Source organism: Haliotis rubra, unplaced genomic scaffold, assembly GCF_003918875.1.
Source record: "Haliotis rubra isolate DU_JTF1 unplaced genomic scaffold, ASM391887v1 Scf255, whole genome shotgun sequence".
Classification (NCBI taxonomy): domain Eukaryota; kingdom Metazoa; phylum Mollusca; class Gastropoda; order Lepetellida; family Haliotidae; genus Haliotis; species Haliotis rubra.
Genome location: NW_025766614.1, coordinates 50822 through 73024, shown reverse-complemented (window position 1 = coordinate 73024; position 22203 = coordinate 50822). Strand labels below are relative to the sequence as shown.

At 41.6% G+C, this 22203-nt stretch overlaps 1 protein-coding gene and 1 long non-coding RNA gene across 2 annotated transcripts; both read right to left on the bottom strand.

The window, feature by feature from the left end:
* Positions 1–9571: 9571 nt before the first annotated feature.
* LOC124279690 (mucin-5AC-like) lies at positions 9572–18326 on the bottom strand. Its single transcript, XM_046715523.1, has 7 exons — positions 18188–18326; positions 15132–15210; positions 14471–14562; positions 13475–13658; positions 12418–12521; positions 11298–11897; positions 9572–10337 (listed from the first exon to the last, which is right to left on the bottom strand). The coding sequence occupies exons 2-7, from the start codon at positions 15149–15151 to the stop codon at positions 10087–10089; spliced, it is 1251 nt and encodes a 416-aa protein (XP_046571479.1). The 5' UTR covers positions 15152–15210; positions 18188–18326; the 3' UTR covers positions 9572–10086.
* A 3053-nt stretch (positions 18327–21379) lies between these two features.
* On the bottom strand, positions 21380–22201 carry LOC124279688. The gene is made up of 2 exons (XR_006899449.1): positions 22118–22201; positions 21380–21551 (listed from the first exon to the last, which is right to left on the bottom strand). It is a non-coding gene; the product is annotated as an uncharacterized LOC124279688 (long non-coding RNA).
* Positions 22202–22203: the final 2 nt, after the last annotated feature.

Genomic DNA, 22203 nt, shown 5'->3' with positions numbered 1-22203 from the left:
GATTTAAGTCACTTACAATATCAGACTGAAACAAGTCAGGAAGATACATTTCTGGGTATATTCTAAGCCTCTCGTGCTTGGTTTTATACAATGAGCTGTAAGAGAGTGACATAAAACCTATTGAAGGACATATAAAGCCACATATACTAGGGCTGGGACAGGTACAAATTTTCTACCAGGGTACCCCACCCCCTATTCCCCTACCCCACCCGGATACCCATTATATTAAGTCCTGACATCAAATTTGTAAGAAATGGCAATATATTCTTCAGCTCGAAGGCTAAAATTTCGAGTTTTGCAATATCTTAACCATGTATTATATTCAAAACAGGTGACTGTAAATTATGACTAAATCTTCAAAGAAAATACAACTTTTTAATCATGAAGGAATAACATATCACATTGTTTCATCTATTAGTCACATGATCATAACAGGTCTGGGTATTGAGATGGGTACCCGGGTCCAACTGCTTACTCACCTGTACTGGGTATCCGAGTTACCCGTCCCAGCCCTAACATATACCCCTCATGATACTGCTATAATTTTCCACAGACGCCATGACTTGTGATCTAGAACACAGACGAGATGTGTTCATCCTACGATGTGATAATACTGAATGTCTCTAACTCCTAACTAGTATCTCACTGGGCCAGATTTCACTGCAGAAACCATTCACCCAATTTCATTCAAGACATGGCTACACATTATGTACAAAAGCCAATATATCCTACTGCTCAAAAGAAATTAAGGTCAGGACTTCCTTCATATTACCTATACTTTATCTGTCATGTCATGTTAATATGAAAGAATTCAGTGGTCCTTAACTTGTTTTGAGTAGTATATGCATAAAAGAGGCAACAATTTTATTGGTTTGCCTGTACAAACAATATACATGATATACACTGATATACACACTCATCTAAGTTCAACTGTTTATTTCCCATCCCATCCCATCCCATCCCACCTCAACAATCCATCTTTGATTAAATTTGTTAAAAACTTATTTACACCTGTAAAACAAAAATAAAAGTCACTAAGTAAGCTTTTTGAAGAGAATTTATCATCTACATTCTTGGGTCCCTCCAAACCTCTTATCACAAGATTACAAGATCTGAGCATTCTCTAAGGGTAAGAAATGGAAATGCTAAAATATAAATATAATTGTAATATACTTTCATTTATTGACATGTACAAAACAGACTGACAAAAACTATGTTAAAAACATTATATTAAACATTTGACAATGCAAATGTATTTCTGTTTTCATTTCAACTCAGACCAAAATTTGTAACCATAAAGAATACAGCGTGCAACCATTTTTCTATACATACACAAGCGAAGCACTAGGCCATGATAGGGCTCGCTACAGTACAACCACAATGACAGCGTTGCCAGATCCAGTCAGTGACAGACATGATGTAGATTATAGTGATAAAACAGACTGCACCAGTGCAACTCAAAGTACATAGAAATACATGACTCACATTTTATCAAAATAAAAAGTCTATCAAATTAAAATCAGATGTTATATTCTAGCACAAACTGTCACTGTGAGAAAATCTGATGGAAGACACGTTCATAGATAGTCACAACATGTGAACCCTGAGTGACCTCTAACTCCCCAAACATGTGGTTTCATCAGCCAATGAGATGCCACCTTCCAGAATGATTCAGCTGCATATATTTACACTGCCTTGATTCTGATACTACTGGCACATTGCTGACAGACTCTCTTCGACACTTTCTCCTCACAACATTTGATTCTCAAGCAGTCTACCCTTCAAATTTCGCTCTCTTGATGAATTAGCTCCTCCACAACCAAGGGATGCAACTCTGTACAGCTATACCCTGTAGTTTAATGAGCCATATGGCACTCCATTATGATAATAATAATTTTTCAGTGTACAAAACATTAGTACTTGACTTGGTAAGTTTTGATGATAGCAGTATTCAGTGTGTGAAATAGTTTCCAGATTTTGCTAGCCAGTCTGGCTAGCTAAGCCTGAAAGTTAGTAACCCACTAAGTAATTCACTAGCCCGAAATGTGAATGTAGAAACTAAGCAAAAGATTACAAACATAGATGCGAATAGGATATTGTCGGCATGACACGGGTTTCATTGTTAAGCTGCTACTATGATGAACATTGTTATCAGGCCATTATCTCGCATTATTTTGAAGTGTATTATAACTTAAGTCGGAGAGTGATATATTTACAAAATGACCCCATGCAAATTCACTAGCCAGTCGGACCAGTGACTGTGGAGATTTAATGGCCCGGCTGGATTTTTACTGGCCCACTGGCCAGTGGCTATTTCTCACACTGGTAGTATTAGAGTAAAGTATGTGGACTAGTGTCATGAAAACTGATCTGGATTGAACAAAGACAAAGGCTGAGCTAGTAACACCAGTCATATCACCAAACATCAAAGGCTGAGCTAGTAACACCAGTCATATCACCAAACATCAAAGGCTGAGCCAGTAACACCAGTCATATCACCAAACATCAAAGGCTGAGCTAGTAACACCAGTCATATCACCAAACATCAAAGGCTGAGCTAGTAACACCAGTCATATCACCAAACATCAAAGGCCCCTTACACAGCATCCCATCGGGCTTAGCTAGTTGTGTTATTGTGTGTAGAACAAAAACATTAAATGGCACATGCTGCTGTAAGAGGAAATGTGTAGTTAAAATGTCTAAAACCAAAACAGCATAAAAAATGGAAGCCATTAAAAAACATATGCGATCACAAAGGAACTGTTTGATATTTTGTTCCTGTCTACATTAAGGCATAACTCAAATGCTATGTCAAAATTTAGAAAACGTAGCAGAAACGCGCCACAACAATGGTGTATGGTCTTTGAATCATTTTCAGACGTATTATCTGAAAAAGTATTGTTTTATTGTTTATTGACCTGTTTACACAAGAGCAGCAATGCTGTGGTGTATATATGAAATGGAACACAAGATTACTGGTACACCATTAAATTCCATTCTGTACTCTAAATGTACTCTTCAGGTTTTCCAGTACTGCTGTATTGAAAAAGTAAAGAGTATGTACAACTGATGTTGAACAATTATCTGGACCCCTGTTATGTGGAAATACTCATTATCTGATCAGATGGAATTATTTTTATATACAAGCGAGTCCGGTAATTCCGAGCGTCTGGTAATTCTGCGCAGCTGCAATAGCATACTTCCGTATGGAAGGTAAACATCGTCTGCTACCACATTTATGCTTGAAATTGGGACATTTCTACAAGGGCCTGGCTTTTAATCACTAAAGGTAAGTAAATAACAGTAATTTACAGATAAATTGACAGTTTTATGAAAATTTGTTTTCTTCAGACTTTTATACTTTTTTATTCATTATTTATAATTGGATTTAATATGAAACACTCTTCCTTACATTGATGAAGTGATTTTTGAAAATAATCTGGCCCTAATACGCTCCCATACTTCGGATCTCCAGCTGGATGTTATGCGCATCAGTTGCTGTGCAGAATTACCGGACAGCAAGCGATGTCGTCAGAACGCCGGTAAGGTCAACCATATGGCATAATGCAACGTTAGAATCTTATAGTCGTCAATAAAACTTATATTTCTAGGTAAATATGATGCTTACCAGCATGTTTAGTCACGTAAACCACAAAAAATTAGAGACATTAGTTGCCGTGTTGCAATCGATGTCCTTAGGTGTGAGGAATTACCGGACGGCGCGGTGGGCGAGCTGGCTAAGGTGCCAGGCTAGTGATCCAGCGAGGCTGAGGTGTCGGGATCGAGCCCACCTGTGACCGGCTGTAAAATTTTGGAGTCAACTTTGTGTGCAGACTCTTTCAGTGTTGTCACAACCCCTAGTGTACAGTACACAACCCTGTGCACTTAAAAGAATCCACGAATCTGTTGGTATATGACCAGATGGTGGAAACATGAATACGTGCAAACACCCAGTTGCAGGTACAGCAACGTGCAGTGAACTGGGACAAAGTACTGTGACTATATGTCCCAGTCCACCCAGCTGTTAATGGGTACCTCGTTAGGATGAGAAAGCCGCAATAACTCGGTGCACCTAGTGGCTGCAAGAGTTGCATACTCCCCAGGGAGTTGAGATTGACAACACGATGTGCCGTTGAGATGGACATCCAATGATCGAGGGGAAAAAATACCAGCGCCTTGAGCAAGCACTAGTTGCCTGGATATGTGCGCTATATAAATATCCTATAATAAATAATAATAATAATATATATTTTTTTCTTGATGCTTGGTGTATTACATCTATCACTCACATACAAGGGGCATATAATCTGCTATTCCAAATTCAACAACCTGTTTCCATAAGAAAATATTTTAAAAATGGGGATGTTGGAGACAATTCAGCCATACAAAGTCATGAAACTTCACAAAAAGTGTAACCATTATCTAGCTCAGAGTTTCCAATACCAGTGGGTTATTTTCGTACATGTTCATATATATACATACAATTTAAACAAAACACATGCATCTGAAGTACATCAATCTAAATAACAGCTTAAACATCTAAAACTGAAAAAGAATCCTAAAAAGCATTTTATGTATTCTAAAAGCAGGTAGAACTGATAAATTGTCCAATACTATCTCCCTCACAGACTGATTCTTGTCTTAAGTGACCTCCCTCAGGACCCACTAAACTATGGTAACATCCAGAATTAATCACCAATTGGTGAACCAGCAGCTAACATGTGCAGTATTGACCAAAAAAGGCACAGACAGCTTCTTGAAATACAGCTCCAAGTCTAGTAGTTCACACATCAGTTCAAATGTTGACAGTGAGGGTGGTTGTCAGGGCTTAAGATGGTAATGCAAGACACAATTCTGAATTTATAGAAGGATCAACGTACATCCTTGATCCACAGATCCTAGAACAACTAAGGGAAAGAACTATGACATCAATTTTGATCTGTCACATTTGAAAAGGGTAGATAACAGACACCATCATAGCAAACAACAATCCTGTGAATGATATATACAGAAATTAGGAATTGAAATGAAGACCTACTGGCCAGAAAACAGCCATCGTGACAGCTTTGAGCACCATGGGGATGAAGGAGATTCACAGACCTATCATCACATTTTAGCTTTAGAAGCCAAACTGACAAACATGAGCTAATGAAACTTGAGGATGAAAAAGATACTTCACTTTATCACTGAAAGTCACACACGGTGGTTTTATGATATGTATCTTTATTGTGACAGCATGTTTGTTTGTTGATAAACACCATTCTCAGCAATATTCCAGCTATTAGGCAGCAGTCCGTAAAAATTAAAGTCTGGACCAGACAATCCAGTGATCAACAGCATGACGTGTCAACCAAGTCAGCGAGCCTGACAACCCGATCCTGTTAGTCGCCTCTTATGTGACAGTGTATCACAAAAGATGTCTCTCAAAACAGAGATGCATATTAGTTACTTTACAGAATCCAAACTCTGAGCAACAGCAATCCCTATGAACACAGCTGTGGTAGAACCAGAAGAAGCTCCAACACCCCAACATCTCATTTGAAAAACTCATATTTCAACATCAAATATTGACTGTGACCATCACATGGTACCCACAGCCTGTCTCAGAAATGTCAGTTTAAAGTCTTCATGTAGGACATTATGATACACTAACACTACTGTGCTTGAAACTCCAAATATGGCATTGATCTAAAAGCAACATATCAAATAATGAAGTTATATAACTAAACTAACTCTGTTATCATATGAACTGGAAAGAATGTGGGCCTTACATTTATGACCATATGTGACCTTGACATTTAGCAACATTACTATATTTTCTTGAATATAGTGCACACTTGTTTTAACTAGAACACAGCTGTGGAAATGGGGGATGCACAGAATATGAATTTGGAAATCCGTTGGAAGGACATTGTGCATATTTGCATCATGTAAATATCTTCCATATGAATGAGTGAATTGTGAGTCCAGTTAAAAATGTCAGAGAAAAAACCTTCTCCACATTCTAACACACTTATTAACACTTAATTAAATGAGCTTGAAGGTATCAATGGCATTTGATACAAGAGTAGAGTATGAAAGCTACCAAATAAAGGTATTTAATATCACTAATTGCTTTAAATCTATGAATGAAAATGACTACCGGTACATGTATTCGGTAGCTGTTCACCATGCATGTGACTTATGGTGACCTTGGCCTCAGACAGAAAACAGACAAAATCCAATCAAATGGAACCCAAATCAAAGTCTTTCCATAAGTGTTAAGTGATCATCGTCCTGAGGCATAAATTCTACTTATAAGTATTTCTACATCCACTTTCAATGTCTAGCAGTCAGTTGCCATGAGGAACTTCATGGCTGATGTCTGCTGCCCTGTATATCAGCATATGGAGTGGGAGCTTGATATAGGATAAAACTAAAAGTGGTGTACAGTGAGACCCCGGATACCTGGACTCCAAATATCCGGAAACTTTGCCTTCCGGTCAATTTTCATTAAAAAAAAAAATCTCCTAAGTCATAAAAGTAACTGTCTGTAACAGATATATGGTTTCCGTTCAAGTACACCACTTGTACTTTTACAAACCAACACAAAATTGACTCACTTATCCGCACAGAGGTTTGATCTTCCGCTGACCATGTGAAGTGAAGCGTGAGTGTCCCACATGTCTTGACACAAGACAAGGTCTGCTAATCCGGATTAATGCTAATCCGGAAGCATGTACAATGTAAATGACCACCACCCCCACACCCCAAATTTATGTACTAAGTAACTGCTCCCCCTTGTATATCATGTACAAAATCAATGACCCCCTCCCCTTCCCATTATTTTTAAGCATAATTTTTAAATATTCTCATGTACAAAATTGGTCACCCCCCGTTAAAATCATCTTTACCCCTTACCTAGGCATAAATGACAGAGTTGTCCGACTGTGGAGACCTAACTAGGTTATTGGTGCCCTGTACATCATGGCGACAAGAGAGGCGGCAGCAAGCTGACCCTGTTTCTATGACCATGGATACATCCCAGCATGCAATTCTCCATACAGAGTGAGTGAGTGCAGTATACAACAGTTACTATCCATACTATAATAAATTAAGGCATACATTGTATTTGGCAACAGCTTAGAAAGCTAAAGAAGTGCCCATAATTAATGTTCAAACGGCATTCACACCACACTGTGCAAGCAGTAAAGATGAAATACTAAGTTAAACTTTTTTGGGAAATGACCAGGCTCACGTTGAAAATATGGAACTTCCTCATGCGAACATACCCATACATAACCCTAGCAATATCCTTTTGTCATCTGAAAAATTAGGGTAAAAATACTAAAACTGTACAATCAATAATGCCCTCAATACAAAAGGCTATGATTAGTGTTTAATGAATACAGTAGTATCATAATCATCATAACTAATGCCCCTTCCTAGTAACATTAAGACTGTACATAAAGCTCCACATTTTGATTCCTGTCCACATCACCTCTCTCCTCATTTTCTGTAAATATGTTTTACAACCCCTTCCAAAAAGTCAGCTTGTTTCACCACTTCCCACCTACTGCCTCATTCATAAATGGCAAGTCCCAAAATTGATATATCTGACTGTTGTGTTTAACAAATACATGCATGCAAATATGCACAGATACTGGCAAAGAAGGATAAGGTGGACGTGTTTACGAGAAGTAGATGGTGCATGGCAATGAGCAAACCCATTTGGTTTGTGAAAGGTAGAGCAGATGTTGGCTAGTGCACGTGCATTGCATGACGATGAAATTGATTCCGCACGTAGCTGCCACTGTCAAACTTGGTGTTTGCTGAGACAGGCCATGCGCTTCACCAATCGCATTACACTTGATCGCAGACAACCAGGGGCCCCTCGCTAACAATGGCAAGCACTAGTGGGGGGCACTCATATATGCTAATACAGGTCAATTGTCAGGTCTGTGCTGAACTTATCCTTGTTTGCCAGTACATATACACTTAATCTTCAAAGAATCAAAACACCCCCCTTCCGATGTTACAAATAACCAGTCTCCTCCAAAGGAGAATTATCTCAACTTCTTTCCTTCCACAAGGACCTATGAGATACACAATGTGTATGATGAGCACACATACTCTGAATCATATATGGTTGAAGAACCCCCTGAACACATCCCCCCCACACACACACTGTAGTAAATATCCAGTCTCCTCCAGAAGGACATTAATCTCAACTTCCTTCCTTCCACAAGATGTGCAGTATACACTATGTGGAAGAGTGGATAAGGAAGAGAGAACATTCATCATAATCAGTGGCCAGGCTTACTCTTTAGAAGTACTACAATGACATCCTAATGTCCTATGCAGTATCCAAGCAGGTGCCCCTCCAGACTCTTGGTAAACTTCTGCCTTTCTGTTAATAACGTTGATTATGGTATACACTTAGCCTTTCTGGATGGAGTGATAATATCTCAATCTTTATGACAGGACAGAGATATTCTGAACACCTCTCTTGCAAATAGGTGGAGGTATACATGGAAGTAACAGTTCCATAACTGGCTGATAACAATATAGCCTTGAACAATTTTTGCATCAACTAATTATTAGCATGTTAATTGTGTGCTCCATAATTGCTGAGTCTATTTCACAATTTAGTTCTGCTGACCTGCCTGTGTGGCCTCACTCAGAAACACAATGGTCACTTTAAACAAAGTTGTTACCTGAACACAGAAGTTCAGGAAACAACACCCTAAGCTCCAGTGACGTCACTCTATTGTCTCGCCAGGTTCTCCTTCTACCGAGTAAACCTCTAGTTTTGCGGGCATTCACCAAGAAATCCAGGGATTTTCTACAGAATTGCCCGCTGCCCGGGAATTTTCTGAGGAACAGCCCTTGACTTGAACTATTTTAGTTGTTTAGAAGATTGATATAACTTTGTCTTGCTATTACTGAATACGACCGTAAAATATCACAATATAGAAAACATCCAATACATTGTGCCCATTCCTGGTTTCGAACCTGCAACCCTTCGCTTACTAGCTTGGCGGTTTTATCCACTAGGCTACGAAGGATCGATGTGAAGAAAGAGATTTTTTGTCAGTATGAACCATGTGTTCCTCACAAGACGGGTAGTGCAGGCAGCGCACGTGCAGGACACGGGTAGCGCGTGCAGAACATGTGCATTGCGCATGCAAGGCAAGGTATCAGCTGCCAACATTAAATTATGTCTAAAGTATATCTTCAGTCGGTTCATAAATTGGATCAAAACCTTGGAGTCGGTTGTCATCCTTCACAAACAAACTGGCAATGAAACATATTCAGTTCACTTACTGATCAGTGAACACATCGGGTATGAAACAGATACAAATCCTATGTAATATGTAATATGTGGAATAGTGGTTAAAGCATTCACCCATCACAACAAAGAGCTGGGTTCAATTTCCTAAATGGGTAAAATATTTGAATCCCAATTGTGGTGTCAACTGCGATGATATTGCTGAACTTTGCTAAATTATATTCACTCAGTCACTATACACAAGATTGTATCTTGAAAGAGATGATGAAAGTGATTATAGGGCAACACTAACGACTTGAAACAACAATAAATGTCATCACAATGATGACAGATCGGAATTCACAAATCTCATATCCAGACTCTTGAAATCCACTTTGAATAACAGTGACGATGTTGGAAGCTATTCCTTGAATTAAATGGCCATTTAAGTCCTTGTGATTCAATGGACATGTTGAATATTGCCTTGTTGTTGCCAAGTTCAACAAAATAACCGAAATAGTCTTCTTTGCTTTGGCCATGTATCCAACATTATTCAGATGGTCCAAATTCATAACCACTGTTTATCTTATTGCCTGGAAAATATCAAATATTCCCAAAGACAAAAAATCCATTTTAAGATGAAGATCACAGAGTTCACAAAAAGCCATAGTCAGTCAATTAGTTTAACGTCCATGTCTAAGCACAGCTTCATAGACGGTACAAGTTCCTCTTTCCACAGGATTTGTAATGCTGTCTGATAAAATGGCCTAACCTCCACTGTGGTCAGTCTCCAGAACAGAGTGTTGGTTAGTGGTCGGCTCTTCCCTGTACATCGGTTATCTTCTCTGAGTTGCTTCTCGGAGCTGCTCATCTGCAGGATCCATCGCCCTATCGGGCTGCACATTAACAAGCGGAGGCACCACTGCTTGTTGGGTTGTCCCCCCTGAACTGTTTCCACGCTGTAATGGAGGCTGAATGTTCCTGGTGGGGCTAGGAAAGTGACTGACATTGGAGCTGCTATTGTCACTGTTTTCATCAGGTGTCCGTGGAAAATGAAATGGTCGATCTGGACCTGGTGTCACCATGGCTGAAAAAGAATTTTCAAATATTCCTTAAACTACAAACAAATGTTTAGTTGTTTTTAAAGCCAGGGGTTTGATTCCCTACAATGGGAACATTGTCTGAAGCCCATTTCTGGTACACCTCGTGTGATATTGCTGTAATATTGATAAAAGCGACACAAAACCTAACTCACTCACATTTACAAGAGTACCTCTAACATGCATTGCAGAAACAGAGTACAAGAGTACCTCTAACATGCATTGCAGAAACAGAGGCTGGTGAAACACACCAGTGACAGCAGCTGACACTGGGTTGTCATGGTTTTATAGTCCAACTATTTCCCGAAGCTCTTGTGTTCACCAGGGTGCCATTGTACAAAACAACCTTAGTGCTAAGACAATCGTAAGTCTATGTTAATGTATGGGAGCTACAGTCACCTTAGCGCTAAGACAATCGTAAGTCTATGTTAATGTATAGGAGCTACAGTCACCTTAGCACTAAGACAATCGTAAGTCTATGTTAATGTATAGGAGCTACAGTCACCTTAGCGCTAAGACAATCGTAAGTCTATGTTAATGTATGGGAGCTACAGTCACATTAGCGCTAAGACAATCGTAAGTCTATGTTAATGTATGGGAGCTACAGTCACATTAGCGCTAAGACAATCGTAAGTCTATGTTAATGTATGGGAGCTACAGTCACATTAGCGCTAAGACAATCGTAAGTCTATGTTAATGTATAGGAGCTACAGTCACCTTAGCGCTAAGACAATCGTAAGTCTATGTTACTGTATGGGAGCTACAGTCACATTAGCGTTAAGACTATCGTAAGTCTATGTTAATGTATGGGAGCTACTGTCACCTTAGGTTGCGCTAAGACAATCGTGAGTCTATGTTAATGTATGGGAGCTACGGTCACCTTAGGGCTAAGAACGTACAACGGCATCCAGGAACATTCTAAGTTGTTAGAGCTGGTGCATACTCACGTGTCACCCTACCCACGGGCCTCTTCTTCTCAGTGCTGTCAGTGGGGCGGGGTAAGATCAGTTTCAGATCATGTCTTGGATGGGCAGGAACACCCTGCCCCCTACCTGGTGAACCTGCATCAGTGAATGCCACCTTCGGCACCGTCTGCTTGTTAGCATCAGCCCTGGTGTCAACACCCTCAGCACCTGCTTGTTTACAGCTAGTCTCCTCCACCACTGGTGCCACCTGCTTTCTGTTTGTCGCATGCTCTGTAGGGACCATAACCTGCTTCAGACCAGTCAAGGATGACTGCCCACTTGGATAACTGGACATATCTGAGTCAGACCCAAGCCCAGCATCATGAGGCCCTGCACTCGAATGTTCAACCTGGTTGTAGGGCACTGACGACACTGACCCATTAGTATATGGTGTCCGAGATGATGAGTCGGTAAGCGGAGGTTGATCTGGGGCGGATGAGCTAGACTCAAGCTGACTGGGTGTTACATAAGTACACTCTGTAATGTTGGATTGATGACCAGATTGACTCCCATTTGGGGTGTTTGGGCTGCCTGGTGTTAAAGGTTCCATTTCCATTTGTAGAGGTACATCCATTTCATTTCCTGTGAAACAATCAAAGTGAAAGCAATAGTATAAGTATTTTCAGGCTATAAATATATTATTGTATTACTAAACTAGATCACTCTGGATATTGGAATTGTAGTATCACTAAACCAGGTTACTCTGAACGTTGGTAATCATTGTCTGTCTCAAGGAAGGGATAGCTACTGAAATGAAGACGGTCTGTTTACAAGGAAGGGATGAATACTGAACTCCTGAATTATTCATAAATCTCAAGTCTTGTTCCTTCCGGCCACTTACTTCCCAATTAAAAGATACAATGACAGCTTTAAGATGTTGGTTGATTTATTGTTACCTGCATCAGGTGCAACCTGTTACTACAGGCAACCTGTACCAGCCATTTTGAACATGTACCGGTGCAGGTTGTAAATAATGAAATCACACCCTGAGAAGAGATGGATGAATGGAGAGTTGATTCTACTGAACAGCTGCAGATGAAGGAACGACAGTTACTTTACATCAAGCCATGAGACTCACTCCAAGGGTGTTTGCAGTACATACCTTTACGTAAACAGTTTCTCAGAGGCTGACACCTTTTCCACAGAAAACAAATAATGAGTCCGATCAAGGGGAGCGATACAGCAAGAGAAACTGTAGGTACAACCCTGAAACAAAGGAGATGATTCACTGATATGTTATATTCACCATCATATACTGTATCTTGTCATCAGATTCTTTCCTTATGGTACTGAATTAATGGGTGTTCTGGTTTTGTTTTCATCATGGACTAAGATTTATCCTGAAGACAAGATACAGTATTTGTGTTCTTGCCGAGTCAATCAGTATGTTTACAGTGTTTGCTACAGTGTTTCAGGGCTTGATACATTACATGCATAATTGCCAAATACTTCTAAGAATACAATCTTATAAATCTATGTAACAACCTCCATATGCCTTAAGTGCACATAAAAATAGTTCACGTCGCTTTGTGTCTTGGCTAACCCTTAAGTGTAACAAGGGCTGCTGTGGCAGTTCAGGGGTGGAATAACCAACGCCCGACGTCCCAGTCCAGTGTTTTTTTCTGTCAGGCATGCAAATTTGTATATCACGCTGTACCGGTGTCCAGTTGACTTTCAAATGTAAATTATGTTGTTTATATAAAAAATGAACAAGAAAATCGGCCGGTAAAGTGGAAAAATTTAGGGCAAGTAATTTTACATGTGCCACTGTACCGGAGTACACTAATAGTTTTAAAGTTATTTCCACCCCTGCAGTTATGTTAGGAAATGCTCTCAGTTCCGTGAGCTCTTTACAGAGTGTATGGTCCAACAAATCGAAAACTCCTTTGGTAGTCATAGCAGTTTCAGGATATGACAACAGCAATTGAGTGAGTGAGTGAGTTTAGTTTTATGCTGCTTTTATCAATATTCAGGCGATATCACAGCGGGGACACCAAAAATGGGCTTCACACATTGTACCCATGCGGGAATTGAACTCAGGTCTCCGGCATGACAAGCAAACTGTTTAACTACTAGGCTACCCCACTGACCCTGACAACAGCAAGACAAGTGGCGATTATAGGTACCATGATGGAGGGACTTTAAAATGGTTGCCTTACCAGGGCGGAACTTCACCAGTAGTAGGGGGTTCAGCAGTAGGGGGTTCAGTAGTGGTGCCATTTGACTGTATGGAAGGGGGTACAGTAGGATTACTTGTGGGGGTTCTTGTTGATTGTCCTGTCGATGGTCTGGTAGATGGTCTTGTAGATGGCCTCGTAGATGGTCTGGTAGGTAGGGGTGGAGCTAGATCATAGAAAGTTTGACAGTAATGGCAGGGTTGTCACGTCTACAAACACAGATACTGAAGCTCACTTTACTCAATGACTTCACATTCCAGCTAGAAACTAGGTCAAACTCTCAAGGTTTCCTTAGAACATTTTCCAGATCCTGCACATCCAACTAAATGTTGATATATATTGTAGGATTGAGATATGTTTCTGATATATTGAGATAAAATAACATTGATTATCTGTCTACATATATATGCACATGAAGTCTTCATGACATGGCTTCTCACTTGGTCTGCTATTAACTGTCGTTATATAACATGGAGAAATCATTACTCTTCATATTTTACTTTTCAAAGAGTAGACATGCAGGCACAAGTCTACATTGTGGGGTATCACCCAGTTAGTTGTGAGGAAGTGTAGGCAAATACCCTTTCAAGAATAGGTCTACATTAAAATGATATTTAAAAACTTAACTTAGCAATAACCAGTGAGTGAATGAGTTTGGTTTCACTTCACTTTTAGTAATATTCCAGCAATATCACGGTGGGGGACACCAGAAATGAGCTTCACACATTGTTCCCATGTGGGGAATCGAACTTGGGTCTTTGGCGTGATGAGCAACTCACTGACACATGTTGTATTAGAATTGTATTGTGAGAGCCATGACAATCTATACTTGTCAGAGTGGTACACAAAGTGTTTCCATTTTTGTGGAAGCAGAGGTGGCTGAGTGGGTCAGAGCGCTGACATTGTGTGCTGGCGATTAGAATGTGTGCTCTGAGAATTCCAGATGGAACTCAACCTCAAAAACACTTCAACACTAACCTACAGTTGTTGAAGCCTCGGCCACTTCTGTGCAGGTGACATCCCTGATGTGGCTGCCTGCCCTGCCCTCCACCAGACCCAGCAGAGAGCAGCTGCAAACGTGTACATCATTCATTGAAAACACTTAAAAACATAAACCTGCACATGTTTACCAGACAGAAGTACTCGCATTTCAAAAACAAAAGTTTCTAAAGATAGTGTTGCATAATTTGCTGTGTATGTTTACATTTAACAAACCTAGGATAACATTGAGCCTTTCTGAGAGAATTAACCATTATTCACTACTGTTTGATAGCATAGCAATGTAGACACTGTGCAGCATGATTTCATGGCCAGGTTCATGACCTTTCTTGTGAGCTTAGTTTTACGCCGCTTTTAGCAACATTCCAGCAATATCATGGCGGGTACACAAGAAATGGGCTTCACACATTGTACCCATATGTGGAATCAAACTTGGGTCTTTGGTGTGATGAGCAAACGCTTTAACTACTAGGCTACACCACAGCTCCATGTGACCTTTCTAGCCGAATGATTATGAAAAGATGTTGAAATACATGTAGTGTGATGGTAGATGATAGTCGACAATAAATGAGACACAATTTAACAAAGTTAGATGTCTCCTTTAAACATGACAAATTACAATGATTTATAGTAGACCTACTTTCTCCATGCTCTACACATGCCATAGTCCGAGTTGTCACTCTTAAAAAAGCCGAATGGACACTGTCGACAATCATCACCTACCAAAAACAATTAAAAAAATATATTTATACACACATTATATCAATTTTCTTTAAAAATACATACAAGAGTCAAAACAAATGAGATACAGGATATAAACAGGTCATACCTAATGAGCCATTGTGAGTGAGTAGGATACACACTTTTAACAGTATTCCAGTAATATCATGGTGTTTCAACTCTTTGTGGGAAGAAAGCCCAAGTTGATGCTGGTCTCAGCTGCCGAGCTTGGTGAAACACACAAGCACATATGGTACAGACAAACCTATAAATTTGATTCAGGTGATGTGGATTTGGATCCACAATCAAAGGTTTCCAGAGTACCCAAGGGAGGAAACTTATACAAACCTGTAGAGGTTATGAATTCTTTGAAGAAAGTCCTCCTTGGGGTACATATAAGCATTAAAATGTCCATTTTAAATCCTACGACAGTTGTAACTATATTTTTAATAAAATATTTACAAAACAAAAAACTCGTTTTGTCTTGTGAGACCACCCCTACAGGGCCCCACCGGACCAACACAGCCAAGAACAGGTAACTCTCGCCGTCTACTTCGTACCTCACTTTTCATGCTGAACGTGTCAGACAGAATGAGGGGAGGCGGGTGTAGTCAGACCCAAGGAGGACTTTCTTCAAAGAATTCATAACCTCTACAGGTTTGTATAATTCTTTTTCAGAAGAAGTCCTCCTTGGGGTACAAATAAGCATATGACAGACTCCCAAAGATATTTGAGATGGGAGTGGCATTCTGTCTGGCAACAACTAAACCCGTGGTGGAGTGAAATCTACAACCGATACGGAAACAGAAAACACCGAGCCACCTGACCGCTGATGTCAATCAGACGGGGGCGTGAACTAGAGAGCCCAAGCTTATATGTCAATTGGTTCAAATCAATTATGACATAAAACCCCGCCCCCAACCATTACAATGGAAGGAATGTATGGGGACATGCCGAACAACTCCCTACCCTAATATAGCCCCAGCCAGACAAGCGTGGCGAGAGGTATAAGGGTAGGGAAAGCGTTAAAAATTTAAACGCTACAAAGCCAATAACCCAGGAGTCGAGCTAATAAGTACTGCAAACTAATGCTCGAATGCACCCCTCCTGTTTGGAAGAGGGCTTGTGGGGACCTCGATAAAACCCAGAGAAATTATTAGCCTCGCTAAAAACTTCTGAGGAAATCGAACGAGTACAAACGCCATGCATTGTAATGAAAGTGAAAACTCCCCACCAAACACTCTCGGCGTGAGGAGGGTAAGTGTAGGCCACCATCCTACAAAGCTGATTAACACAGACTCCCAAATACCAAGGCTCGGGAAGAGGGAAAATCTGTAAGCCGCATACAAAATCCCCCCTGAATAGCTTAAAAGCGAGCCGAACATGTGTTGGCTCACCATTACACTAACCTGGTCACGTGACATGCGGCTCAAGAGAGGCATACCAAACAGTGCCCCGTGGGGGTTCAGACCCAATTCCGCCGCAAGACGGGTTAATAGCATATGACTGGTTAAAGCTGCTCAAAACGGACCCCGCCCTCTTGAAGAGGACATAAGGGATGTATGTACACCCAAACCCGACCCAACCCGAAAGGATGGTAAGGCTAATAATGATGTAGTGATATGAAATATATGAATGGAACCGTAGTGATAATGAACACAGAACACAGAACCGATACCAGTGACCAGTTACTAACTTGGTCGGGTGGCAGGTCACTCTCCACTGGAGAGAACCGAAAAGACCGAACCGAAAGTAACCATCCTTAGAATGCGCGGTCAAGTTGGTAATGGCGAATGAAGGTGTTCTGCCGGCTCCAAAGAGCGACAGAACCGATCTCTTCATTGAGCAGTGCCGCTGTGTATTGCCAACAAAGCGGCATGTGCCCTACCCAGTCTGCCTTCAACCCCTCGGGGGGAGGTAAACCTTATCATTGTAACCGAACAATTACAGAAACAAGCCAACGAGATAAAGTGCGCTTGCTAGCAGACTCCCCAGTCTTCCCGCCACCAAACAGAACACATGGGTACCCGTACGGATCCCTTTTGTTCGTTCGTTCGTGACAGTCACTGGTGAGCAATCGTATGTTGAAGGACAGTACCTCTATTAACGTGTTCAGCTCTCAGATGAGAATGGGTCTGAACATTCCGTTCGTAATGGCAACGATGAAATAAATGGAGTCAAACCCCACATTTTCCTGACCATTGGAAACCACCACACTGGTTGCCTAGCCCAGCAGAGACTGGATCTCGGAGTATTGTCGCCGTTTAGAAAGACAGAGTCCGAGTTTGACAGAGTGCACTGTAGTTACAACTGTCGTAGGATTTAAAATGGACATTTTAATGCTAATATGTACCCCAAGGGGGACTTCTTCTGAAAAAGAATGTGCACAGTCAATTGCTGCACCTTACACAACAGGGCCTCTCATGACCCCTATCGAGCAATAGCAGCTATAGGGAATCATTGTGCCTGGTCCAAATGCTTAAATTTAGTAGTTTAGTCTGATCACAGAATAAATAGACATCAACCCAATCCATTGTTAGAATGTGTGAGTTTAGTTTAAAGCTGCTTTAAAATGGACATTTTAAGCTAATATGTACCCCAAGGGGACTTCTTCTTCAGTCATTGCTGCACCTTACAGGGCCTCTCATGATCATGCAATAGCAGCTATAGGGAATCATTGTGCCTGGTCCAAACACTGATCACAGAATAAATAGGCATTGTTAGAATGTGTGAGTTTAGTTTAAAGCTGCTTTTAGCTATATTACAGCAATAATCATGGCGGGGACACCAGAAATGGGCTTCACACATTGCACCTATATGGGGAATCGAACCTGGGTCTTCAGCGTATATTCACAATTCTAAGGGCAATGATGTAACCATTGTGGTTGAAACATGGTATTTAAGATGTGACTTTTTCACACAAGTTTTGGTGTTTGTTATAAGTTTACATCTGTACACAGGTTGTGGTGGCCTTACCAGCTAATGGCTCCTTCCCTTGGCCACATTTAGTATTTCTTTCTTGACAATTAAGCCTCAGCTGAATCCTGGACTCACTCGGCTGCAGAATGAATCCAACCGTGCGATTACACTCAAACGTTGTTGCATTGACTGCCACCACTTCTGCAAGAGTAAAACAAGCTGTACTGTTCCCCAGTCTGCCTCTGGTGGAGGCTCTGTCTGACAGGACATATCACTTTGAACCTAGAAATAGGAACTTCCATGTCCTGTTTGGTGAAGACAGAAGAAAACCCAAACAGCACATTTACGACATGACTTCCACAAAATCAGAAAGGTGAGGCAGAAAGTGACTCAGTTCCTCTTTACACAGGTATGTGTATATCAAGTCAAGTCAATGTTGATGGGAAACACAGGAATGAAGCCTACATGCACAGATGTGCTGGACAGGTCACAGGTGTAGTGGGCAGGTCACAGGAGTGGAGGGCAGGTCACAGGTGTAGTGGGCAATTCACAGGTGTGGAGGGCAGTTCACAGGAGTCGAGGGTAGGTCACAGGTGTATTGGGCAGTTCACAGGAGTGGAGGGTAGGTCACAGGTGTAGTGGGCAGTTCACAGGTGTGGAGGGCAGGTCACAGGAGTGGAGGGCAGGTCACAGGTGTAGTGGGCAGTTCACAGGTGTGGAGGGCAGTTCACAGGAGTAGAGGGTAGGTCACAGGTGTATTGGGCAGTTCACAGGAGTGGAGGGCAGGTCACAGGTGTAGTGGGCAGTTCACAGGTGTGGAGGGCAGTTCACAGGAGTGGAGGGCAGGTCACAGGTGTAGTGGGCAGTTCACAGGTGTGGAGGGCAGGTCACAGGAGTGGAGGGAAGGTCACAGGTGTAGTGGGCAGTTCACAGGTGTGGAGGGCAGTTCACAGGAGTCGAGGGTAGGTCACAGGTGTGGAGGGCAGGTCACAGGAGTGGAGGGCAGGTCACAGGTGTAGTGGGCAGTTCACAGGTGTGGAGAGCAGGTCACAGGAGTGGAGGGCAGGTCACAGGTGTAGTGGGCAGTTCACAGGTGTGGAGGGCAGTTCACAGGAGTCGAGGGTAGGTCACAGGTGTATTGGGCAGTTCACAGGAGTGGAGGGCAGGTCACAGATGTATTGGTCAGTTCACAGATGTATTGGGCAGTTCACAGGTATATTGGGCAGTTCACAGGTATATTGGGTAGTTCACAGATGTATTGCACAGTTCACAGGTGTGGAGGGCAGGTCACAGATGTAGTGGGCAGTTCACAGGTGTGGAGGGCAGGTCACAGATGTAGTGGGCAATTCACAGGTGTGGAGAGCAGGTCACAGATGTAGTGGGCAGTTCACAGGTGTATTGCACAGTTCACAGGTGTGGAGGGCAGGTTACAGATGTAGTGGGTAATTCACAGGTGTATTGAGGAGGTCACAGGTGTGGAGGGCAGGTCACAGGTGTAGTAAGTAGTTCACGGGTGTAAAGGGCAGGTCACAGGTATATTGGGTAATTCACAGGTGTGGTGGGGAGGTCACAGGTGTGGAGGACAGGTCACAGATGTATTGGGTAGTTCATGGGAGTGGAGGCTGGGTCAAGGGTGTTGAGAGCAGTTCACAGGTGTAGTGGGGAGGTCATGTGGTGTGGAGGGCAGGTCACAGGTGTAGTGGGGAGGTCATGTGGTGTGGAGGGTAGGTCACAGGTGTAGTGGGGAGGTCATGGACAGGTCACAGATGTATTGGGCAGTTCACAGATGTATTGGGCAGTTCACAGATGTATTGGGCAGTTCACAGATGTATTGGGCAGTTCACAGGTGTAGTGGGCAATTCACAGGTGTGGAGGGCAGTTCACAGGTGTATTGCACAGTTCACAGGTGTGGAGAGCAGGTCACAGATGTATTGGGCAGTTCACAGGTGTATTGCACAGTTCACAGGTGTGGAGGGCAGGTCACAGGTATATTGGGCAGTTCACAGGTATATTGGGCAGTTCACAGATGTATTGGGCAGTTCACAGGTATATTGGGCAGTTCACAGGTGTGAGGGCAGTTCACAGGTATATTGGGTAATTCACAGGTGTGGAGGACAGGTCACAGATGTATTGGGCAGTTCACAGGTATATTGGGTAATTCACAGGTGTATTGCACAGTTCACAGGTGTGGAGAGCAGGTCACAGATGTAGTGGGCAATTCACAGGTGTGGAGAGCAGGTCACAGATGTATTGGGCAGTTCACAGGTATATTGGGCAGTTCACAGATGTATTGGGCAGTTCACAGGTATATTGGGTAATTCACAGGTGTATTGGGCAGTTCACAGGTATATTGGGTAATTCACAGGTGTATTGGGCAGTTCACAGGTATATTGGGTAATTCACAGGTGTATTGCACAGTTCACAGGTGTGGAGGGCAGGTTACAGATGTAGTGGGTAATTCACAGGTGTATTGAGGAGGTCACAGGTGTGGAGGGCAGTTCACAGGTATATTGGGTAATTCACAGGTGTATTGGGCAGTTCACAGGTATATTGGGTAATTCACAGGTGTATTGCACAGTTCACAGGTGTGGAGGACAGGTCACAGATGTAGTGGGCAATTCACAGGTGTGGAGGGCAGGTCACAGGTATATTGGGTAATTCACAGGTGTATTGCACAGTTCACAGGTGTGGAGGACAGGTCACAGATGTAGTGGGCAATTCACAGGTGTGGAGAGCAGGTCACAGATGTATTGCATAACCTTGACTATACGCCAACACCCAGGACTAAATACAACAACACTATGGACTATATACCGACATCCAGAACTATATACACCAATGTCAAAAATCAAGTCTGGTCCAGACAATCCAGTGACCAACATCATGAGCATCAATCTACACAATCGGGAAATGACAAGCTAAACTGAGTCGGTCAGCCTGACCCACTGAAGACCAATTCTAACTTGTATCCTCACAGGTGGTAATTAGTATACACAGATAAACAAAGATGGCTTACCTGAGAGGCTGTGATGATGTAAATGACGATGTTCACAGAACAGTAGAGCTTTATCATATTTTCAGTATCGTTGTTGTGGTGACATTATCTTCGGTCCAAACTGACACATGATTCAGTTCCAAGTGTTCATGTTAACCTTTCATTTTGAAAATTATCTGACTTTCAGTTCATATAAGAAAACTTTCAATGTCATAATGTCCTGAACCATACTGACTCAGATTAAAATGTTTCTCTTTTCTTCGTGTGTGACTGTACAGAAACAGATACCTAAGACAGTTAAATGTGAAGAGATATAATATCGTGTTTTTCATGAAGTTGAAAAACTCAGAGCTCCTTTATTCTCAGACAAAGTTCTTGTATCCAACATGTCCAAGGAAGTTCCCTTTGTGATGCTATCACTTCCAACTGTAAAAAATAATAATACAACTTTATTAATGTTGTTTGTAATCACCCAACATTCAATCTACAAGTGGCAAAATAGAATGTAACAAGTACAAACATTGTGCAAATTTTCAACCCCCTTTGAAATGTTCACAAATCTTTAATTTGCATGTTCTTGTTTCTATTTCAGGTCATGCTGGCGTGTTATAGGTTTTATCACATGTGGGATTTCACAATGTTACAATTACAATGTTATACACATTAAGCCATTGGGTCAAACGTAGAATCACCCACCAAATCATGTTATTGAGGGCATGGATAAACAAATCATACCCGACCATTAATTAACGAGAGTGTAAAAAATTCACAAAATGACTATTAATTAACGAGAATGTAAAAATTTAACAAAATGGGCATCATCACATCTGTTTGAGAAAAATTGTGTTTAGATAATTCTGTTTTCTCTTTAACCGAGACATCATATGTCACAGCTTCAGCACCAAATGGCTAAAATAACGACTTGTCGTCGTCGCAGGGGCTGGTTATTGCAATGATGACACTTAAAAGATAGACTGTCATCAAATACCAACCTGTTTTGTTCGTAAATGACCACGATTATACTTTGCTCTCGGTAAGCTGTTTGATTTCGCGTCAGAAAATGAAGACTTCCGTATGC